This window comes from Patella vulgata, chromosome 8 (genome assembly GCF_932274485.2).
Source record: "Patella vulgata chromosome 8, xgPatVulg1.2, whole genome shotgun sequence".
Lineage (NCBI taxonomy): Eukaryota > Metazoa > Mollusca > Gastropoda > Patellidae > Patella > Patella vulgata.
This window is the reverse complement of record NC_065886.2, coordinates 47,028,399-47,051,408: the sequence shown is the minus strand read 5'-3', so window position 1 is coordinate 47,051,408 and position 23,010 is coordinate 47,028,399. Positions and strand designations below refer to the sequence as shown.

Sequence of the window (23,010 nt, the reverse complement as noted above, 5' to 3'; positions counted from 1 at the left end):
TAGAGCGGCACTCTATGAACAATAGGCCATCCCATGTTGGTTTATATCCAATATTCCACCTTGGGGCCCCAACAATTTTATGTAAACAAGTGAAGGTCACAGCTAGAAATCTGTCCATGTCCAAAGGGTTAACGTACACACTTGCAAGATACCAAGATCTCATTAAAGAGTTAGCTATAATTTATACCTTATCTTTTGTATATAGTTGAGTCAAATCACAGGCTGCAACGTCATGACATTCAGATACACTATACAAGTTAATAAATCTAACATTAGGTAGCCTCTTTAAACAATTCTTAAATAATACTGTTGTTACCACTTCACCACAAAACCAAATCTGTCTGTAAAATAAAGAGAGAAAAAAACAATGGTGACAAGGTTTAAATCAATATACATGGTTTATGTGTTCTAGAAAGTGTAAGGATAGGTCTACACTGCCACCAATTAATTGATGACTTCTATTTAAATTATGAGGAGGTATAGTAACTAGTCAAGTCGAATGGAAAAAAAACTGGAATGAGGTTTAAAGCAGTGTTGAACATTTTTACCGAAAATAAAGGGGCACAAGTTTTATCGTTTTTAAGCAGACGGATTCAAATCACAATTAAAAATCATGTGTGAACAAAATATTCAAATCTGTAGGTAATAAAAATGGTTGCACCTCGCTACTTTTCATATTTAATTCCTGAACGGTATATAATTTATGTCATTAGTGTTCCTACAAAATTACATGTTTTCGTAATACGATAGATCTAAAGCGTGCCAACCCACACCTGCTTCAAATTCACGCCAGTAATATTCCTCCAAAAATATGTGTTTTTGTTCATACAGCAGCAAATGAAAGGAAAACGTCTGAAATAAGAATAGTTTGTGATGTCGAAACATCGTTTTCAGGGGTGACAATTTGGTAATTTGGTTATTTTGAGACTAATACGTCGTCATTTTTATTTTGTATGGTAACATGTGCAATGGAAGGGGAATAAGTTGCCAGTAGTCCAAAACTGACAATGATTCTTTCACAAGAATGGTCCTTACTTTAGCTCCTAATTCAAATGGCTAGGTACACTTTTCTTGTCAGCACTACAGGTGGTCCTGATTAGTGTCCTACCATACTGGCACCACACTATCACTGGTTGGGAGCAACCGTGGCTAAGTAAGTAAGAAGCTCGCTACCCTGGAAGTCACGATTTCACCCCCAGTGTTGGATGAGAAATTTCATCATGACTTTCCGGCATGGTTCCCCTTATCAGTGGTGCAGGCTGGAGGGCCCGACAACAACAGCTGTTTAGTCGTTAGGATGGGATGAAAAATGAGGTCCCGTGTACACATTGGTGTGCACGTAAAAGATGCCTTGGCAGTTGGAATATAAGTATAGGCTGTAGCCGCACTGTCCAGGCAAAATTTCCCCTCATAGCATACCGTTTTCATTAGCCTAGTCGGAGCAGAATAGTAGGACGTTTTAAAAACTCCATTTCATTTCATTTCTCTCACTGGTCAAGTTCTACAAGGGTCACAACTTTGTGGATGTCTAGCTTACTATTGTAATACTTACACATACAGCAGACAGGAAAGGGGATGAAATGAATCAGTATCCAAAATCAGTGAGAAATTTTACTAAGCAAAATTATGAATGTTTGAAGATTTTACCAAATTTAGCCTTAAACATACATTATGCAAGAGCAAAATCTGCCAATTACAGGTCTTTCTTTAGTCCTGAAATGTTATCTAAATTATTAATTAGACATTAATTAACATAACCAGACCATAATCAACTCTAGATGGCATCGCTAGCCTGCGATCTTAAGTGGATTGTGAGCCGATTTACTGCATAACTTTCCTTCTCGATTTAACGATTAAATGGATAATCAAGACTATGCTGTTTATCGTACTGAATTTAGTAATGATGAACGAAGCTAGGCAGAAATTTCATTCGCTTAGTTCTCGGTTCATAGTGGATTAATTTGAATGAAATTTTCTGCAAATTGCCTTTATGTTATCTAGTTTTTAAATATCATAGTGAGAACTGCCAACTCGTTGTCGAATCTCCAATAATGTATCTTTAATGTTTAAACTTGGTGGAGATATTCAGTCTTGACTAAGTTCAATTGTGAGTATCTTTAATAGTTTTGATTATCAAGTACAATTATATTGCTATAATAATAAACAAAGGCTAATCTAATGGTTTAGAGAGTTTATATAACATTAGATGCCATAAAAAAGATTTGAAATAGGCAAATTTAGTTCTTGCATAACGCATCTTCAATGATTAAAATGGATTTACCTTAATGATTTAAATGCTTGTTGTAAGTTGATATTTGATGTGTTTAAAATGGTTTCTAGTAAAGATGGTGTCACCAGCATTCTCGTTATGTGGTTAGTCTTAATCAGGTTGGTTATTAAAGGCATGTCGTATATAATTGTATTCGGTACAGGATACAGAGTTGCTCCTGCAAAACAAATATCTAATTTAAATTGAATGCCACAGGATCCATTAAAAATAACGTCATTTAGAAGAGCTAGCATATGGGCTTCCTCTATATCCCTAGTGGTCTCATTCCGTTTCACTCCACTAACCACTGGATTCATCAATGAGGGAGACATGTATTTAAATTATCTGTCCTTGATGACCGTGCTATTTTTATTGACCAATCAAAAAAGTCATTAATTTCAAAGGTAGTTGGCAAAGGGAAGTAACTATCATCTTGTTGCAATCTTTTTAATAATCGAGCAAACAAACCACCATAATGTTGTGAACATAAACAATGAAGCCAAGGCAGATTTATAAACTGTTTTTTGATTGGTTCGTAGAACCAAGCTATGATCAAGGGCAGAAAATTTAAATATGTGAATACTCAATGAATGAACCCTGAGGTTAGTGGAGTAGAATGGAATGAATATGGGCTCATTGAGTAAGGTGCTGTCTCACTAACCTTGAGTTCACAGGTTCTTTTCCAGGGGGTTACCCAAAAAATTTATTTGTTATTTTCCAGTCTGGTTTTCCCGTTTCAGTGGTGTGGGGTTGTTGTTCAGGAGGGAGGCCGTTGAAAATCAATATAAGAATAGGCCATATAAAGCTTTAGTACGGTCAAAATTTCTGTCACAGCACACTACATGGCATCATATGGTCATTTTCATTAGCCCAGTTGTAACAGATATCTAATGATGTGTTCTGTTTATTATTCACTGACCATCAAACATTTTCAGATTCAATGTCCAACTCTAATATCTTCCGCCCCCCCCCCCCCCTACCAAACTTTCACCTCCCCCCACCCCATCCCCCATAAATCTGTGGGGAACTATTTCTGTCAAATGTTTGACATTGCAGTGTATTCAGTACCAGGCTTAATCCAGCTAAGTTTCACATCTTCATTTGCCAGTTGATGCAGAAAAGTAGGACATTAATAAACCCAATTTCATTCATTCATTCATTCCAGCTAAGTTTAGAGTAGAGATTGTTATCTATGTCATCATTTAAATTAGCAAATTTTGCTTTAAGTAGTTACTGATCAATGTCCAAATTGATTTCTAGCTAATCTTTCAAGTGTTTCAACTGTTTGAGTTTATAATGTAACAACATATATTAAGTAATTATAATCAACGTGTATGATCACTATATTATCTACCATTTAAATCTATCAATTATTATTACATAATTATTTTAACCTTTAACCGTCATAGATTTCAAGAGGTTGGATGAGCTTTAGATCATAAGGTCTGTCACTGACACACTGATCAGCAGTAAATATTTGTAGGCCGCTACAATCACTGAGACAGATGCCATTGGTGATGGCTTATAGAGCTCGCAATATTAACTTTTTTTAAATTAAATTCTAAAACATTTTTTTGAAGTATTATAAAAATAAATAAAGGTGTTTGATGTATATCTAGATGAAGAAATATTTCCTATTTAGTGTAAATGGGTATATAAAACAAGAGCATCGCTAACGCTGCAATATACGTCCACATTCCAGCTTTGATTGATATGGTACTTTTTAAAATGAAGAGAATGAAATATGAAATGGCTGTAATATGATCAGAGGCAAAGAAGGCTAGGCGTCTGGTTTGTTTTGCCAAATTTACAGAAATGAAATGAAATGGGGTTTAACGTCCTACTGTTCTGCTCCTATACTGGGCTAATGAAGACGGGCATACGCCATACAGTGTGCTATGAGGGAAATTTTGCCCGGGCAGCGGCACTATCGCCTACTCTTATATCGAATTCCAACTGCCAAGGGATCTTTTACGTGCATTCTAATGTATACACGGGACCTCGGTTTTTCGTCTCATCCGAAGGACTGGACAGCTGTCCTTGTCAGGCCCTCCGTTCTGCACCACTGACAAGGGGAAACCACGTCGGAAAATCCAGATGAACTTTCTCGGCCAATGCAGGGATCGAACACCCGACCTCCAGGCTAGCGAGCCAGCGTCTTAACCACCCAGCCACCCCAAATTTACAGACAAAATACTAACAATAAAGTGGGTGTGACACTGCCCCAAGAGGTCGGGGCAAGTATCAAAATAAATAGTTGCTGTCTTTATGGTATAAGGAATAAATATGCAAAGTTCCAAGATGATCCATTCAGAATTGCAGCCTGTAGACGATAAATACAAAAATTGGGCATGGCTCTGCCCATGGGGGTTGGATATGGAAACAATATAAATAGTTGCCGTCCTTAGGGTATAAGGAATAAGTACTCCAAGTTCCAAGATAATCCATTCAGAATTGTGGCCTTTGGGCGTTAAAGGGAAAATTGGGCGTTGCTCTGCCCCTGGGCATTGGGGCATTCACCAAAATCAATAGTTGATGCCCTTAGGCTATAAGGAATACATATGCCAAATACCAAGTTGATCCATCCAGAATTTGGGCCTGTAAACGATAAACATAAAAATTGGGCATGGCTCTGCCCCTGGGGGTCGTGACATGCAGTTGTCGTCCTTAGGCTATAAGGAAAACATATCCCAAGTTCAAAGAAATCCATTAAGAATCGTGGCCTGTAGGCAACTCACAGAGACACAAAGAAAAAATGGGTGTGGCTCTGCCCCTGGGGGTTGGGCAATCACCAAAAAAATAGAGGTCAGCCTTAGGGTATAACGTATAAGTATAAAAAAGTTTTCAAGATGATCGATTAAGCATTGCAGGCTGTAAGTGACATACAGACACACAAAAAGAAAATGGGTGTGGCTCTGTCCCTGGGCATTCACCACAAACAATAGGGATGTTCCTTAGGATAGAAGGAGTATGCATGCAAAGTTTCAAGGTGATACGTTATGAAATGTGGTCTGTAGATAACAAACAATGAATACAAGAAATGGGCGTGGCTCTGCCACTGGGGGTCGGGCATGCACCAAAAACAATAGGATCATCCTTAGGGTATAAGGAATTCATATGAAATTTTTTCAAGACGATCGATTAAGAATTGTGGCCTGTAGGCGACAGACACACAAAAAGAAAATGGGCTTGGCTCTGCCCCTGGGGGTTGGGCATGCACCCCAAACGATAGGGGTGTTCCTTAGGGTACAAAGAATAAGTATGCAAAGTTTCAATATGATGCGTTAAGAAATGCGGCCTGTAGACGACAAACAAACAAATACAAGAAATGGGCGTGGCTCTGCCCCTGGGGATCGGGCATGCACCAAAAACAATAGGGATCATCCTTAGGGTATAAGGAATAAGTATGTAAAGATTCAAGATGATAACTTAAGAATTGTGGCCTGTAGGCGACACACAGACACACAAAAAGAAAATGGGCGTGGCTCTGCCCCTGGGGGTTGGGCATGTACCCCAAACGATAGGGATGTTCCTTAGGGTACAAAGAATGTGTATGCAAGATTATAAGTTAAGAAATGTGGCCTGTAGACGACAAACAAACAAATACTAGAAATGGGCGTGGCTCTGCCCCTGGGGGTCGGGCATGCACCAAAAACAATAGGGATCTTCCTTGGGGTATAAGGAATAAGTATACCAAGTTTGAAGAAAATCCAGTAAGAATTGCGCCCTGTAGGCGACACAAAGACACACGAAAAGAAAATGGGCGTGGCTCTGCCCCTGGGGGTTGGGCATGCACCCCAAACGATAGGGATGTTCCTTAGGGTACAAAGAATGTGTATGCAAAGTTTCAAGATTATTAGTTAAGAAATGTGGCCTGTAGACGACAAACAAACAAATACTAGAAATGGGCGTGGCTCTGCCCCGGGGGGTCGGGCATGCACCAAAAACAATAGGGATCTTCCTTGGGGTATAAGGAATAAGTATACCAAGTTTGAAGAAAATCCATGAAGAATTGCGCCCTGTAGGCGAACCACAGACACACACACACACACACACACACACACACACATACATACATACACACACACACACACACAGACAGGGGCGACGGCATAATACGTTCACATTATGAATGTGGACGTATAATGAGTAAAAGGCACCATTCTACTGTAGAAGGCCTACTTGAACTTATAAAGGTCAGGCATCTAATACAGAGGTATAAGAAGGCTTTCACAATACCTCTGTCGAACAGATTGTGACAGTGAGTCTACTGCACTTTTCTGGATTCCTTTTCGAATTTTTCAAAAAGATATTTCCTTGTTGTAATTAATGAGGCTGTTTTTATTCTGTTTGGATTTTAAAAAAAAAATAAAAAATAAAAACTGATCATTACACCACTTGGAAAGTGACACAGGAGTATCTGAGTAGCAGAATATTTTTTTTATATATGGCATAATACTGAAAATAATGAGGGACTTTGTCTCCTGGACAGGAAATCATTTATCAAGTTTAAAATACATGTAGTTTGAATGATATCACAGACCTTTTAACAGTGGTCTAAGCATCTCCCATGTAAAGAATATATTACAAGCTTCTCTATCATCATCTGCATAAGGATAATTCTCGTGTCTCCAATGATACGAAAATACGGCTCCTCTATGTGGACACATTATACCTGAAAATATATATTGATGAAAAATCGATGGAACTATTAGTTGTTGTAATACTAGTACCACATTAAAAACAACTATTCTAATTGGCAATGGAGCAGGTACCAATTAACATTTCAATATTTTAGAATGTGGTCTAATAGAATTACTACTAACAAAAATAAAATAAAATGAAATGAAATGGGGTTTAAGAACCACATAACTGTAGTTTCAAATCCCAGAAAAAAAAAATAATACATTAATTAATTTCACCCTGATCACATATCACTTGGAATTTCAAAACATCACTCAAGATATTAGTTTGTCTTTTGTGGAAATTTTGGTTAAATAATGTTATTTTGATGGAGCAACTTGATTTACATTCCATGTGCACACCGATACATTCTGTAATCAAGTCATTGATACATTCTGTTATCAAGTCATTGATACATTCTGTTATCCATTCTGTTATCAAGCTATTGATACATTCTGTTATCAAGTCATTGGTACATTCTGTTATCAAGTCATTGGTACATTCTGTTATCAAGCTATTGATACATTCTGTTATCAAGTCATTGGTACTATCTGAGTCATTAATATGCTATAAAAGAAGATCCATCAAATGAATACACTTAGTGGAAGCAGACAAACAAAAGAACAAAGGAATATACTTAATTACCTTTTGGTTTACCAGTGGTACCTGATGAATATATGATGTAAGCTAACGAATCTAATGTGACCTCTGGTTTTTTTGGTGGAGGTTTTAACTTATTTTCTGCAGAAAGAGTATCTTGCCAGTAGGCGCCTAATGCTATGATTTCCTTGGCACCATTTTCTAACAATACATTAAAATACACATAAAACTAATGTATGAAAATTATTTCAGTTTTCTGTAGTAGTAAAATAATAGTATAGCAGTCATTGTTTTTTATATTTGGCTGATGAGCAGAAAGAGAAAGAAGGAGATAGCGATGTGGGATTTAATGTCCACTCAAAACAAACTAGGTCATTTTAGGACTAACATATAGTAAAGGGGCATAACTCTGGATAGTACAGATAGATAGTACAGACCTTTTATCAAGGCAATATGGGGTCCTATAAATCACTACATTAGGAATGTCTTAGGACTTTGGTGTATAAATTGATTGAAAGTCAATCAGAGATAAAAGCTTAAAGAATTTACTATCAAAGCGAACTTGAATGTTGAACGAAATAGAAAGAACAATAAAATATGCTTACCTTTTAAAGAGGAAACCATTTCTGGCATTGTAACAACAACAATGGGTTTGGCATCTTCTAATATAGCTTTAACGATGTGGTCTGGATAACTTGAATCTATCAGTAAATATGCTCCTCCTAGATACAAATCCAAAATTAATAAATGAATCGTCCAATTCTTGACCCATTTTATTAAACCAGTCCCACAACACTGCACTGTTAATACACTAAGTGAAATGTAAAGCCAAATCGATTTTCTACAGTAATTTTGTGTTTCGGTGCATAAAGTGCAGGGCTAGTTTGTCTGGAATGTTCCAAGAAAAATAAAAACCTCATGGTTTTACTTTGCAGTATCTTACCAATACTGTAATAATATACCATTACTATTGAGAAGGTATATGAAGTATTTTATTTAAGGACCAGGCATGGTTCAAGGGGGGGGGGGGGGCAGGGGGCCGTGGCCCCCCCCTCAGTCCCAGTGAGACTGGTCATCACTGTTCAGACCAGCACCTGCAGCCAACAATGGGATTCCCAGATTTTAGTTTCTGTTTATGGTCGGTATCATATAAATAGGCCTAGAGTTCAGACCAGTACAAGCAGCCAGCAATGGGATTCCCAATGTGTGGTCCCCCCCTCGACAAAATCCTGGATCCGGGCCTGAGGACAACCTCTACGCTCACTTGAAACCAAACATACGTCCACGATGGCTAAGTCATCCAAGTAGTCCACAAGGTTGTCACATATTTTGCAGGTAATAGGAACACTCAGTTAGAAGTTATTGTGTTAAGGTAAGACGCGGGTCGAAAATGTCTAAAAATATTCCAAATTATGAGTTTTGACATTTTTTGATTTTCGGCAGGTTAAATATGTTTATTATCATATTACGAAAAAATTAAATTGACAAAATAAAAAATAAGTACCTAATGAAACTGTGATCAAGGTTTCATCAATCTCACTCAAAGTCATCGTGTCCCAATTTATCTCAAATCAAATAGCTTATCTATGCTTAATCTGAGCAGCAAATGCTCACAATTGGCAGTTCTCACTATAATAGTTAAAAACTAGATAATGTAAAGGCAATTTGCTGAAAATTTCATTCAAATTGCTCCACTATGAACCGAGAACAAAGCGATTGAATATCCGCCTAGCCTTGATCATCATTACTAAAGTCAGTACGATAAACAGCATAGTCTCGATTATCCATTTAATCGTTAAATCGTGAAGAAAGTTATGCAGTAAATTGGCTCACAATCCACTAAAGATCGCAGGCTAGCGATGCCATTTAGAGTTGATTATGGTCTGGATAGGTTAATTAATGTCTAATTAATAATTTAGATAACATTTCAGGCCTAAAGAAAGACCTGCAATAGACAGATTTAGCTCTTGCATAATGTATGTTTAAGTTATGGCATTTAAAAAGTGTGTAGGCTACAGACATACAGACAGACAGATGAGGGCGAACCTATTCGAAAGTTCAGGGACAAGTTTGTTTTACATTAAAACATGTTATGAAAATATACACAACAAAAACTTTATTTATAGTACGATCTGAAGGACAAACCATGTGATGGTTAACTCATTACTAAACTGTTTTTGTAACTGACAATGATTGTAATTTTTTAATTTGCCATAAATGATAAAACAGTCTACTCAGCACTTGACATAGGAATTAAGGCTTATATATAATTAACACATAACCTGTTTATATGTATTTTGTGAATTCATTTTTCAAATTAATAACAAACAGGGGACTTTTGAATCCTTGACGATGCAATGCATGCAACAGAAACAAAGCCAATATTGTGTAAAAAGTGTAAGGAGTCATGGTTTGTGCAGTGAGTAAGATCCCTATCCGAGAAAGTTCATCAGGACTTTCCGCCGTGGTTCCCCCGCTGTGGTTCCCCCTTGTCAGTGGTGCAGGACAGAGGGCTTGGCAAGGGACAATGTGTAGTCATTTAGATGGGATGAAAAACTGAGGTACTGTGTGCACATTGTCGTGCACGTAAAAGATCCCATGGCAGTGTAAAATCAATATTTCCCTCATCGCACACGGCGTAAGCCCGTCTTCATAAACCCCCATTTCATTTCATTTCACTGTAACATGTACATGTATATTTCACTGTAACATGTACATGTATATTTCACTGTAACATGTACATGTATGTTTCACTGTAACATGTACATGTATATTTCACTGTAACATGTACATGTATATTGCGCTTTACCATTACAGCCGGAGACCGACCTGTCATATTAATATAAAAGATTGGTAATGATAAAAAGAACGCACCTGCTTTCAATGCTGCTATATATGCCGTGACAAACTCTATATTCTTCTCCAAGTATATTCCAACTGAGGTATCCGGTAAAACACCTTTATTCTGTAAGGATGTCGCTAATATATCCGTCCATTCATTTAGTTCTTTAAATGTCACTTGTCTCCCGTCCACAGAATTAACGGCGATTCTATCCGGCGTCTGTTCAGCTTGTCTCCTAAACATGTCATGGAGTAATCCTAGAGATTCGTAATCCATTTTGGCTTTATCTACAAAAAATAAGAATTTGGAAATAAATATGGACAAATTCTTTCAATGCAAGCTAAGAATATTTCATATTTTTAGGGAATCCCTTGTTGACGTAAAACTGCACAACGTGTAAGACTGCTCATGCGATGTCTAATTCGATGCGTCGTGTATAGTGGCGTGATATATTGGAAAACCACGCTGGTTAACGGAGAACACGCTGGTTAACGGAGAAAACGCTATGTCGGTCGATTTTTATTTTCAAAGATGATCGACTAATAAGAATAACTGATCTAATTGAATGGCAGAGACATATGCAGTGCTTGATAACGATAAGAGAATACTTATCGAAACGTCGTGCTTGTGTATAATAAACCAGTGATTGTTGTCCCATATAACTGTATAGTTTTGTTATGCAGTCGCAATTGAGTTATGCGGGCGAAGGACATCCATGAATTCATAACAGCACACTTCCCCTTAGTTGTAAGCTACTTGTATAATATGAATTCTAAAAATTCAAATTTCCCGTTAATGATTCCCATACCTCTGCTTGCCATATTTCTAACTGTTCTATGTTCAAATATGTAATAAAATAGCTTACCTAATTTACTAACTAGTATATTCCAGTTTATATACTACATAGGCTACAGTACACGTTTCAATAGCTCAAAGGTTTTACCGTTATCGTCATCGGTGTTAGTGTGTTAAAAGTTCGTATTTGACAGCTATATATTAACAGATTAGATTAGATAACACCATTATTATATTGTTTATGATTGTACAACAGTTACTACAAAAATATTATTTTAAACCGATGAATGCTAAAACACTAAAACCCAATAGATAAAACTTGTGAGTAATTCCTTTCCGGGTACACTGTTTGCCGGAATGTACGGGAATAAACTTTAAAAATTTCTTCTGTGTAACACGACATTATCTTCAAAAGTATCATCATCAGTAAAGTTTTTAAGTTCGGTGTAAAGTTCAATTAACATTCGGTCAACACTGAAGGAATTACCGAGATCCGTGTAAACGCTGGTGTGACAGAATTCGAAATAAGAATAGGCCATAGTCTCTGAGCACGCGGAATCCCGGTTGATGGAGAAAACTAGGACGTTAAAACCCCATTATATTTTATTTTCAAATAGCAAATAAATTACTACTTACTTCAGAAAAATATGTATGGCAGAATTATCACTATTGAATTCATTTTACTAATTGTTAATAATAACTGAAATATTTAAAAAGCTTACAAAACAGCTGTAATATCTGAAATCCCTGTTATATCGCCCTGTTGTGTGAACACAGCGCTGACTGTGATCTTTACAAACGGGAAATAAAAGGTCACAACCTGTGTCAATTTAACATGACTTGCTACTGTAATCGATTTTGCCGATGGGTTTGTTCTCGGATAATCAATAAAAAATGTCCACAGACTGTGGTTTGCAACCCCACTTTTGAAATCTGCCACCTCCGCCCCATATTGGCGGCAATTCATTTTTAAGTCAAAAAGAAGTACACAGAAAATGACAAAAATATTGAAATTCCTGAAATATGAAATCTTAGAGAATTTAGGAGTGAAATATTTCAGGAAACTGGTATTCCTATAGAAAATGAAATGGCGTGTAACGTCAACCGACCGGGCTAATGAAGATGGGCATACGCTATGAGGGAAATTTTGCCCGGTCAGCAGCGCTACGGCCTACTCTTATATCGAATTCCAACTTCCAAAGGATCTTTTACGTGCCCGTCAATTTGTACACGGGACCTCCCTTTTTCGAGACATACGACTGTACGCTTGCCAGGCCTCTACTATACGCCATCCGATGAACTGTCTCGGCCAACGCAGGAATCGAACACGGGACCTCCAGGTTAGCGAACCAACGTCATACACAATGGGCCACCGTGGCTACATTACATAAAAGGAGACACGTATTGAATAGTAGACAATAAAAGTTAAATATAAATGAAATTTAGAGCCGAGTTTTAATCGGATTGGAATATTTCTTTATGTAGTTTTGTAAATATATAAACCGTTTTCTATTAAAAAAAAATAAGTAAAAAAAAACCAAACAAACAAAAAAACATTACAAATTGATAATCAGCTGGCTGTTATTCCGTTTTAAACCTCTTGGAAGGCGGCTTAGAATTTTGTACTATGTTATTGAAAGGTCGGTGGACTTTATAATTACATGTATGTATACCAAAATTCATCATCATTATAGGTTTCGTCTGACGTTTCCGGTTCACGGCGTCTAAAATATCAAGTAAATTACATTTAATATAGATAATGGTTTCAAGAGACAATATGCCCCCCTCCCCACACACCCCACCACCACCACAATAAAACTCTTAGTAATACACCACTAAATAGCCAAACTTCAAAACACTGCTTGGACGATAAACGTATAAAATCACCAGACAGCAACGTCAAGATTGTAGCTGGAAACTGATCAACGGAAGAAGTTGAGAACTGAAACTGACATTAAAGGAGGACTGAACAGGGGTTCGAATTCTTCTTCAACACAAGGCTCCTGTGTTGCATTGTATTCAGGACGCCTATTTCACACAAAATCGTATTTTATATCCAAGTGGACCTTCCATATAAACATCTATCTGCATAATAAGTTTATGAAAATACGCATTTAAACAACATTTAAATATTATCTACCACCTGTAGCACTTTCCACTCGAACTAAAAATAAATTGCTTATTGGAATTTTCGATTAAACAGAAACGTTCTTGTTGCTGTAAAATACTCGATCAAAATACCAAGTGTTAATTTATATGATCATTTAAGGCCTACCATGTAATACAAAAGTTTGCAACACGTTTTAACACCATGTCTTTCAGCATGAAATGACAATAAATTGTTTATTGGATAAAACGGAAACATATCTGTTTTTTCTATTTTGTACCTGTAAAATAATACACGATTTATCATTTTATATAGCGTATTTCTACTGATGATTAATTAAGTAATCCAGTAATGCAGAAATTTGCAACACGTTTTAACATCCTATCTTTCCCCTCCCTTTTTAGGGATGGGCTGAACAGAAGTATGGTAGTTTCAGAGGCCCCGAAACTAGTTGATGTTCATGAATTTACGTCGTTTTTTTGATGAATTGCTAAGGTTGTCGCAAGTTAAATATGTGCAGAAGCTAGTAACATCAAGATATATTTACAGTCAGTTTTTCTAAAGAAATTATGTGCCTGTTCCGAGAGAACCCCACAGGCCTCCCGCCCTTACGGAGCCAGGATAACTCCGCACCTGGGGTATCATTAGGACCGACATTAACCACAGGTTCATTTCTGCCTATTGTTTTGTCTAGTGTCAATTGCTGATGAAAAGCAGTATTGTTATGGCAAACACAAGAACTTGTGAAATGAATAACAGACAATCTTATCGGAAATTAATTTTTGAACCCAACATTGAATTCAGTAACTCTGAAAACTTTATTTTTAAAGGAATATTCAAAAGAACAAAAATCGCCATACTGGATTCTTTTCTGACAATCTTATAGTCTCTCTCTCTCTCTCTCTCTCTCTCTCTCTCTCTCCCAGTATATAAACGCAATGTATATAAACGGATTGAATATAATAATGAAGAATCGATAATGCATATCCTCGTTCATGATTCGAAATTTAATGAGTGTGAATTTTATAATAATATGAAAGAGGAGTTGCAAACTGTATCCAAATACTAACTATATAGTTGACTTTGACTGTCACAAACGCCCAACCTACATACACATAAAACAGGAAGTCAACTACATATGAATGGGTCAAATCCGATTTTAACCAGAAATAGTCGATTAAAGATGTATTACGTAAGCGCTAAATGTGACTATTGCAGGACTATATTTTGGCTTCAAATGTTATATAAACTATTATTTAAAAAATTATTCACATGACAAACCTATAATCAAATCTCTAGACCATCGGATGACCGAGATTTAAATGGATTAGAACTCACGCGAGATTTAAAAATGTAAAGATAAAATGGATAATCTAGATTTGCCAAGTACTGTTACTGAGATAATAAACAATGTACTCTACATCTCGTCCAAACTTCAAATACCCATAACTTCACACAGAATAAAGTAATTTGACAGCAATTTTCATTATATTCATTTTTCATTATCTACTTTTGAATTATTTTAGCTCGTTTATATAAATCTTACATAAAGCATTGTGTCCCTACATCGGCCTTTCCCATTACTCTTTATTGAATTCTGTCAAACGAATACAAGGGTGGACCTCGATTTTTGTCCCATACGAACCGCTAGACATCGAGAAACCAGGCTGAAATATCCCGGGGGTTAGTCAAAAATAGATCTTTCTTGTAACATTAATAGTTAAGCCTTATATAATAAAACGGACTTGTTTACAAGCTAAGCAATCAGATGAGAGAATCAGAGGATATACAATTTTTTGCCAATTGCAAGTAACTTATGTGTTAGTTGTTAGTTTAAAGGTGAGTCCCCTCGCAGTAATACAATATATTATTTAAACAGGTATTATGTAAGGGCTAAATCTGCCTTTTGCAGGCCTGAAATGTTATACATGTATAAACCAATAATTAGACATTTATTAACATGACAAGACCATAATCAACTCTCGATGCCATCTGATCTGCTGTTCAAGGGGTGTTGATGATTAACCGTAAAAATGGATAATTAAGACTTTGTTTACTATCGTAACAACGGTAAAAATGACAATCGAGGCTATAGTGTTTTTGAGATAAGGTTTTCTCGGCTCAGGGTGAAGTAATTTGACTTAAGTCTTCAGCATATTCTCTTTACATTATCTATGCTTTGACTATTATAGCGAGAACTGTCAGCTCTTTATCTAATCTTTCATAACATCACTTTAACATAATGCAATCTATAGACAATAAAATTCTGCGCCCGAAGGTTCTGGTATTTATAACCGTTATCATGACAGTGTGTATAACTTGGCGATTCCGTGTCAAAGACATGTGCTATCATTCTAACAACTCAGATCACTTAAGGACACTGTTATTCAGAGCCTATTTTAATGTTTTATTAGGGTGTTTCCGGTGAAAATTCCCAGAATATGACTTCCGATAACACGATATCACGCTTACATTTTCAGAACCAAAATATAACAGAATTAACATATTTATATTTATAACCGTGTGTCAGTATCATTAACAGTCGTCAACTCTACAAAACATTTGAAACAGAAATCGAAAGTGGTCTATGATCATAATGCAAACTTGCAAGATTCACAAGGCTACATAGCATTTTTTCATATTTTCAAAGCTCGTTTTTTTTTATTATTCAGAGGCACGTTAATATATGCCCTGCTGCTTTGAAAAGTATTCACAATACTGTAGTTGAAATTCAGCAAGTAGTACTAATACGAGTTATCTCCCTTGTATAAGAATTCTGCAGATTAAAGAGACGCGTGTCAAATTATTGATATGACAAGCAAAGAATTTAAATAAGTAAATAATAACATGAAAATGGTTAAGACATTTCAGTACATTTTTCAGTTTACAATATCTCCTGGTATTAAATTTTGAGAGCTAATTTAATCAGGGCTGTAGACAGGCAAACCAGATTGGGGGTGGGAGGATGTACGGATTTCGGAACGGGATATAGCCAAGGTAGTGTCAATTACATTAAAAATGTACCATGTTAGTCCTATAATAATCTATTGATTGTTGACTAGAAGTTAAACCAATTTCTCCATACTCATGATTTAGAAATTCTGGAAAGGAATGGAGGTTAACATCTTGTTATTTTGAGACTAAGATACGGTTGTTAATTGTGGGAACCTAGAATAAGAGAGAGAGAGAAATGGGGTTCAACAGCCACTCGACACAAACTAGGTCATTTTGGGACTAACATATGGTTTAATTTTATTTACATAATTCGCTTGCGCCTAGGGGTCTTTAGCAGTGGGAGGAAACCGGAGGACCCGGAGAAAACCCACGAGGTTGGACAGGCGACCCTACTCCTTGCCACGTACAACCAGGGATTCGAAACCACGCCAGTCGACTCAATGACAGACTTTATGATACAGCGCGCGTACGCTAACCATTCAGCCATCCAACCCCAAAGAACCTAGAATAAGCTAAGAACAAGACTTGGAAAATGTGAAGTCTTCTCAGCCCTCAAGACAAATAACACCATATACTGTAACATATTAATATATATCTTTTTATTCATAAAAATAGTTTTATTTATTCCATGAAAATGTTATTAACCACAGTAGATGTGATCAACAATATCAACACTAGGAGAAGACCATTCTTACAATCCTAGATTTTTACACAATAAACACAAACAAAATGATATATTATTTGGAATAAGGTCATTAATTCATTAATAACTACATTAATTAACAAGAACATATCTGAATAATAATTGTTTAATGTATGCACTATAAATCTTATGCTTTTAATAAAACACATATATTAACTGTGAATCTGTTGGGTTTCGTTTAGAAGTCGCTTTCAAAAGTTGTCTTAAGGACTACATATTGATGCTAATCTAACCTTTTGAAAAGAGACCTCAAAATGTATCAGTTTACTAATGAGAATGCAATACATAATTTGATCAAATGTATCAGTTTACTAAATGAAAACCTGTAAATATATAAAATTGAATTTGTTTATGAGGGGAAACTGGTGTAAAATATTATTGTTAAAGCAGTTGTTGAGATCCATATAAAGACAATAATACCTGTATATTATAGATCTAATTAGTAAGGTAATTAATTACAAATGAACACTTTCTACAAAATTCATTGGAAGCACATTCTAACAAATCCTATGTCCTTCCCTAAAACATCAGTTCTTGCTTTAGGATACATTTACTTGTAGCTAAGCAATTGTTTGGCTAGCATTACAGCTTTAAGAGTTTTGGTTTGAAGTTGAAACATTAGCATGAGCCACTAGGTTTCCAGGCATGCTAAAGAAGGTGTGGTCATAGAGGAGCCAAAGATGTTGATTTTAAGCGGAACACTTTTCTTTCATATCAAATCTACCTTATTCAATTCCTAGCCAGACATCCACTTCATGTCGAATTCAATCTGATTAAAATACACATCTATATTTCGGTTTTTTTTTTTATACTTTCGATGGCCTACACTACATGAAGATCTGACAAGTTATAGCGATAGGTCACATCAGGGGTCAAAAGACTGACTTATGACCCTATGATGTCAGACATTTGATTAACCAATCAGCATTGATGTTACTAGTGGATTACCCACAGTTCCGTGAAAAACACGCCTAAAGCTGGCCGTAACAGACCGTTTCATTGGCTTATCCCTGACACCATTCAGAACACAGTTAAATAACAACTCTTCCAGATCCAAGTGTAGTAAAGACAAGTAAAACGAAATTTTGAACTATAAAAACGAAATGAAATAGGATCTGTGTTTTAACCAGATTGTGTGGAATTTATCTTCATATGACAAACTAATTTTCTATAATTTTTATTTGTATATAAATACATGTATATACCATACTAAGTCTATCAAATAATGTATTAAAGCTATGTATAAACTTATACACATTTATGTAGGTGTTCAAACTATGCTATTCAACTTACTTTTATAAACTATTTTAATCAACTTACTTTTATAAACTATTTTAATCAACTTAGATTTACAAACTATATTTATCAACTATTATGTAGGTATTAAAACCATGTTTAATACAGGTATTAAAACCATGTTTAATACAGGTATTAAAACCATGTTTAATACTATTGATCAACTCATGTATAATAACTATATTTTATTAAAGTACGAATTAAAACTTTAACTGTAATCTAAAAACAAAAATATAAATCTTTAAACTAACTTGATAAACCAACAAAAAATGAGTAATTACAAATTTTTAAAACACTATAAAGTTGTACTGGCCAGTGTGTAAAACCTATGTGAATTGCATATTGTAGCATTCCAAAAGCTAAAACAAAACAAACATATAATCAACAAAAAAACATAAAATAATTACAGTAATTGTATTTACTATAATGTCTGAAAACATTTTTTTTTTTTTACTTCAGAAAAAATGTCCAGTGTCCAAAGTAAGACCCACATATATCCATCAAGTTTCTGAACAGAACTTCAAATTATAAAATAAGAAACAATGTTGTCAGACGTCCAATGGTATAATAAATGATTCTTTTTTTGTCTTAACTGACAAACATTGACATAGAAGATTAAAGAAGTTAAATATTGTATGGAATAACAGGGAATGGTAGAAACATAAGATCAGTGAGTAAAATGTATTAAATAATTTATGCTTTAATATTGGTATTTCACAGTAAGAATTAAAACATTCATTTCTCTCTTGCTACAATTATCTCTTAGACATAAAATGCCAAACAATTCTTTCAACCAAATATCAATTTGCATCAAGGATTAGGAAATTATAGATCAGCAAAGAGTTAAAACTGAGTTTCTTTTAACCCTGTTATAGTTGATGGTTTTTCAGACATTCAAACATGTTAACTTCAATACCAATTCTATCTCTCAAGCAAGCTTTCAATATTTACAATAATTTTACCCTTCGAGAACATTCTCGGACGTCAATATTGTCACATTTTAGCACTATATAAAATTTTGTGGAATCATTGTGGCAATAATAATAATAATGATAATAATTTCTCTACAAATTAAATAATCATGCAAGAACACAAAGAGAACAAAAGATAAATTCTATATGTAAGTTCTAAATAATATGTTAACAAAGATTGAGCTATATTTGAAAGAAATCATGGAAAAATTAAAAATCCTAATAATATCTATGATATTATGAATTAGGATAAAATCATATGTGATAAAAGTTTTCATCTTGTAAAAGTGGAAGTACATTATCTATATAGTTCTGTTTTCTTATTTATTTTTCACCAAATATATTTCTTAGACCTTTTGCAAATCAACCCTTTTTTTCACATGAATCCACAAGATTTTGTCGTGTAAGTTTTGTTCTGCTAAAAATAGCTGAAGAATAATTTTAACTGATTTTTATTACTTGTAATAATACTGTACATACATATCATATCAAAGATAAACAACCAAATAAATCATTATTCATCACAAACTGAAACCATCTTAAATTATAATTAATTTAAAAAAAAAAAAAAAGCAAGCACAATGGAACAGTTCTTAAAGAGCATATATCTCTTAACGTAAACGTCAAGTTTTTTTACTTCTGTGAGGTAATGTGATCTATCTTCAGTAAACCAACTCTGCACGTCATAAAATATCAATTCTATACATGTAGATAAACATAGCAGAGACAGACAGGTTTATCAAAGACGAATCTTAAGAAATATGAAATACATGGTTCAAGTTATTTTCAAGGATACAAATTTGTACAAGTACACTCAAAGCCATTAAAAACGCAATGCCTAATTCATGAAATATTTCTGGTAAACGTTTTCTTGGGCTTTCCTATCTTATGGCACATAGGTGAAACTTGTGGCGGGTCTCTTTTTGTGGAGTTTTGGGTTTGAACCCAATATCAGTTCTTGGTAATGAACTTTGTTCGTGCAACGCAACACTTGTCTTTTTTCACGAATTTAAGCAGTTCCATGTCACACGTTTTGCACGTGCATTCCCTGCACTCTGGCCCTTTAAATACAGATCAAAATTTCAACATTCATCACTTCGGAAAAATGCCACGCCATACACAAGAAAACAGGAACAGAGCTATTGGCATGCTGACGCCAACCTTCGTCCGGTGTTGCTTCCATTGCTGGGTCAACATGGCGTCCATCGACAGATGGTTTTCCAGCATGACAACGCCCGACCCCACACTGCCAGGTTGACAAGAGACTTTCTGAACAATCATGTCCGTGTTATGGATTGGCCCGCTATGTCTCCCGACATGAACCCTGATCGAACACCTTTGGGATGAACTTGGACAATGGGTTCGAACTCAAGCCGTGCCACCACGAACTGTTGCAGAGTTGGCACGGGCACTCCAAAATCATTGGCAAACAATCCCACAGCCTGTAGTGAGACATCTGTGCCAGTCCATGCCAAGGCAACTTCAGGCATGTGGTTAGAGCTCAGGGTGGACATAACCGATATTGACTTCAGCTGACCCCTGCTTTGTTTCATGGTTCTCTGACGTTTCGGTTTTGTGCATTTGTAGTGAATTCTTTCATGAAATTATCCACAGATGCTTGTTATCTCGATTTTGTCAATTGTTATGTACATTTTTTAAAAGTTGTTGCAGTAAATAAACTTTGGATTTGGCATTGTGTTTTTAATGGCTTTGAGTGTACATGTCAGACAGAATATACATAAATCTGTATTTATCTGAAATAATCAATTTTTATTCAATACAAATTGGCTGTACAACTGAATGCCGATGAAGAATTGACAAGCTTTTTCATTTTTATTCGTTGTAAGATAATAATGTCTACAGATTTCAATATATTCCTGTTATCCAGCCTCAACAAGGTTGGTTTAAATGAACAAGTATGTAAAACTGTTCTATTCTCTGGTGGTCATGACAACAGGGGCATCATTTCTATTCAAGGCAAAGAAAGTTCTGTACAGGCTTCTTCATAGCAAACATTCTTCGATACATAGCAGTACTTCTATTATGGTCCCATTCATTCAATTTTTTATAACTGCCATAACATAATTCAAATAAAAATTGAATTTTGTATATTTTAGATTACTGCCAAAATATTTTACTAAGTAACCTTTTAAAGAAATTGTAGCAATTTCAAAGATATCAAACGAAAGCCAACGTTCTTATCTAGAACACCCCATACCACATCACCAGTTAACATAGCTAAATATTTATGTTGTACTTCTGTATTTTTAGATTAACACAGAATATTGAATTTTATTATTAAACTTGTCATTAGTAGGACATTCCTCAATCTTTCATAGATTCACACTAATACAGGCATCAACCAAAATTAGTTGTCCATCTTCCACTTACGTATAAAAATAGGAAAACAAACATGTCTGCCAATCAGACAAACCAGACTTAATCGTTAATGTGAGACACATTAGAATTAGAACTCTCAACAAGAAAATAAATATAATTAATTTCATATTTAAAAGAACCCTGGGCTAGGCTAATTATTTAGTTTAAACATCTATATGGCAGTTATGGATTGGCAGATGTGTCTCAAATGTGTAATCTAATTTGACACACCCAATATTTCTGTATCTATACTAATATTTGTGAAGTTTGTCTGTCTGTTCGGGGTTGGCGGCTACACTAGGTCTGTCCCGAGTCTGAAATTTGGTTTATAGGGGTAGCTCGGACCTGGGAGTAACATAGGCTAGGTGGCGTTAGTCTACCACTTCCGGTTTCGGGGTTATGACCCCCCGAGCGAAGCCGGGCATTCTTCTAGTAGTAAAATATTGGCAAAAAATAGAGATTTTTACTGCCCCGTGAAGATCTCCAAAGATTTAATGCCTCTTAAAATAACTAATCTAGGTAATTACCCAAAATTCCAAAACTTGCGTATTTAATATTTGACTTTTATCAAGTTCATATTAATATTTGTAATACAAGGTGGATACGCCAAAGTTCGCTACTAGTTCATTAGTGTCTGATATTATTATAACAAAAATAATAACTTCCAGTGCTGGAATAACTTGTAGATGCCTGTACAGGAAGTGTTATTTGGTTGTTAGAATTTGGCATTAACTATTTCTGACAGTAATTATTAATTATAAATGGAATCAATATGAACTGTGTCTATTATTTACATATATACAATAAACACATCTTTGGAGGAGCAGTGTGGTATTATATATTATTATTATTATACATGTAGTACTGTATTATATAGCTATGAACAATCCACTTCAATGATTCTCTTGGGAACTTCAGCAAACTGATAAACCAATCTTTGTCCATCAACTTTATTTAATATACCTCGAGCGTAGTAATATCTGTAATATACAATAACACGATATTGTGTGAAAGATGAATCTCTAGTAGGAATATTGGTTCAAAAATGGTTCAATTCTGTTCAGTATTTACAAAGACGTGTTGAATCCAAATTTCATACATCTATGCTGCTGACTAATAAGCCTATCGCCATTTGGTTATGGGCAAACAGAAATTATAGGCTTGCAAACTACAATATTGTGAAAGATGTACCTCTAATAGTAGGAATATCGGTCCAAAATTGAAGAAAGTAGCCTTTTCTAAGAAATAATTTATAATGAGATCTATGGCAAGTAGTCAAATTTAGGGTATTATAATTCAAAGCGTTTCTTTTAAATTAACACAGCCACAACTTTATGGATAACAATCACTAGCAACTTTAATAGTGCAACAATTCAACAAGTATCCTCTTATCCTTATCAAGTACAAGTG

General features: G+C 35.2%; 2 protein-coding genes across 5 annotated transcripts in view; both read right to left on the bottom strand.

Annotated features, from left to right (window-relative positions):
* LOC126829469 (uncharacterized) overlaps positions 1-11,368 on the bottom strand; it is a 31,410-nt gene extending 20,042 nt beyond the window's left edge. Inside the window, exons 1-7 of one of the 2 annotated variants that reach the window (XM_050559375.2) lie at positions 11,260-11,368; positions 10,427-10,681; positions 8,158-8,274; positions 7,598-7,753; positions 6,813-6,944; positions 2,282-2,447; positions 188-341 (exon numbers count right to left, since the gene is read on the bottom strand). In XM_050559375.2, coding sequence (XP_050415332.1) covers positions 188-341; positions 2,282-2,447; positions 6,813-6,944; positions 7,598-7,753; positions 8,158-8,274; positions 10,427-10,670 — 969 coding nt within the window. In that variant the 5' untranslated portion in view covers positions 10,671-10,681; positions 11,260-11,368. Of the gene's footprint in view, positions 1-187; positions 342-2,281; positions 2,448-6,812; positions 6,945-7,597; positions 7,754-8,157; positions 8,275-10,426; positions 10,824-11,259 lie in introns of those variants that run through there. The other variant, XM_056102749.1, reaches the window with a different exon arrangement.
* A 5,463-nt stretch (positions 11,369-16,831) lies between these two features.
* LOC126830825 (ETS-related transcription factor Elf-2) overlaps positions 16,832-23,010 on the bottom strand; it is a 42,954-nt gene continuing 36,775 nt past the window's right edge. For all 3 annotated transcript variants that reach the window (XM_050561253.2, XM_050561252.2, XM_050561254.2), the window contains exon 9: positions 16,832-22,580. In XM_050561253.2, coding sequence (XP_050417210.1) covers positions 22,478-22,580 — 103 coding nt within the window. In that variant the 3' untranslated portion in view covers positions 16,832-22,477. The remainder of the gene's footprint in view (positions 22,581-23,010) is intronic.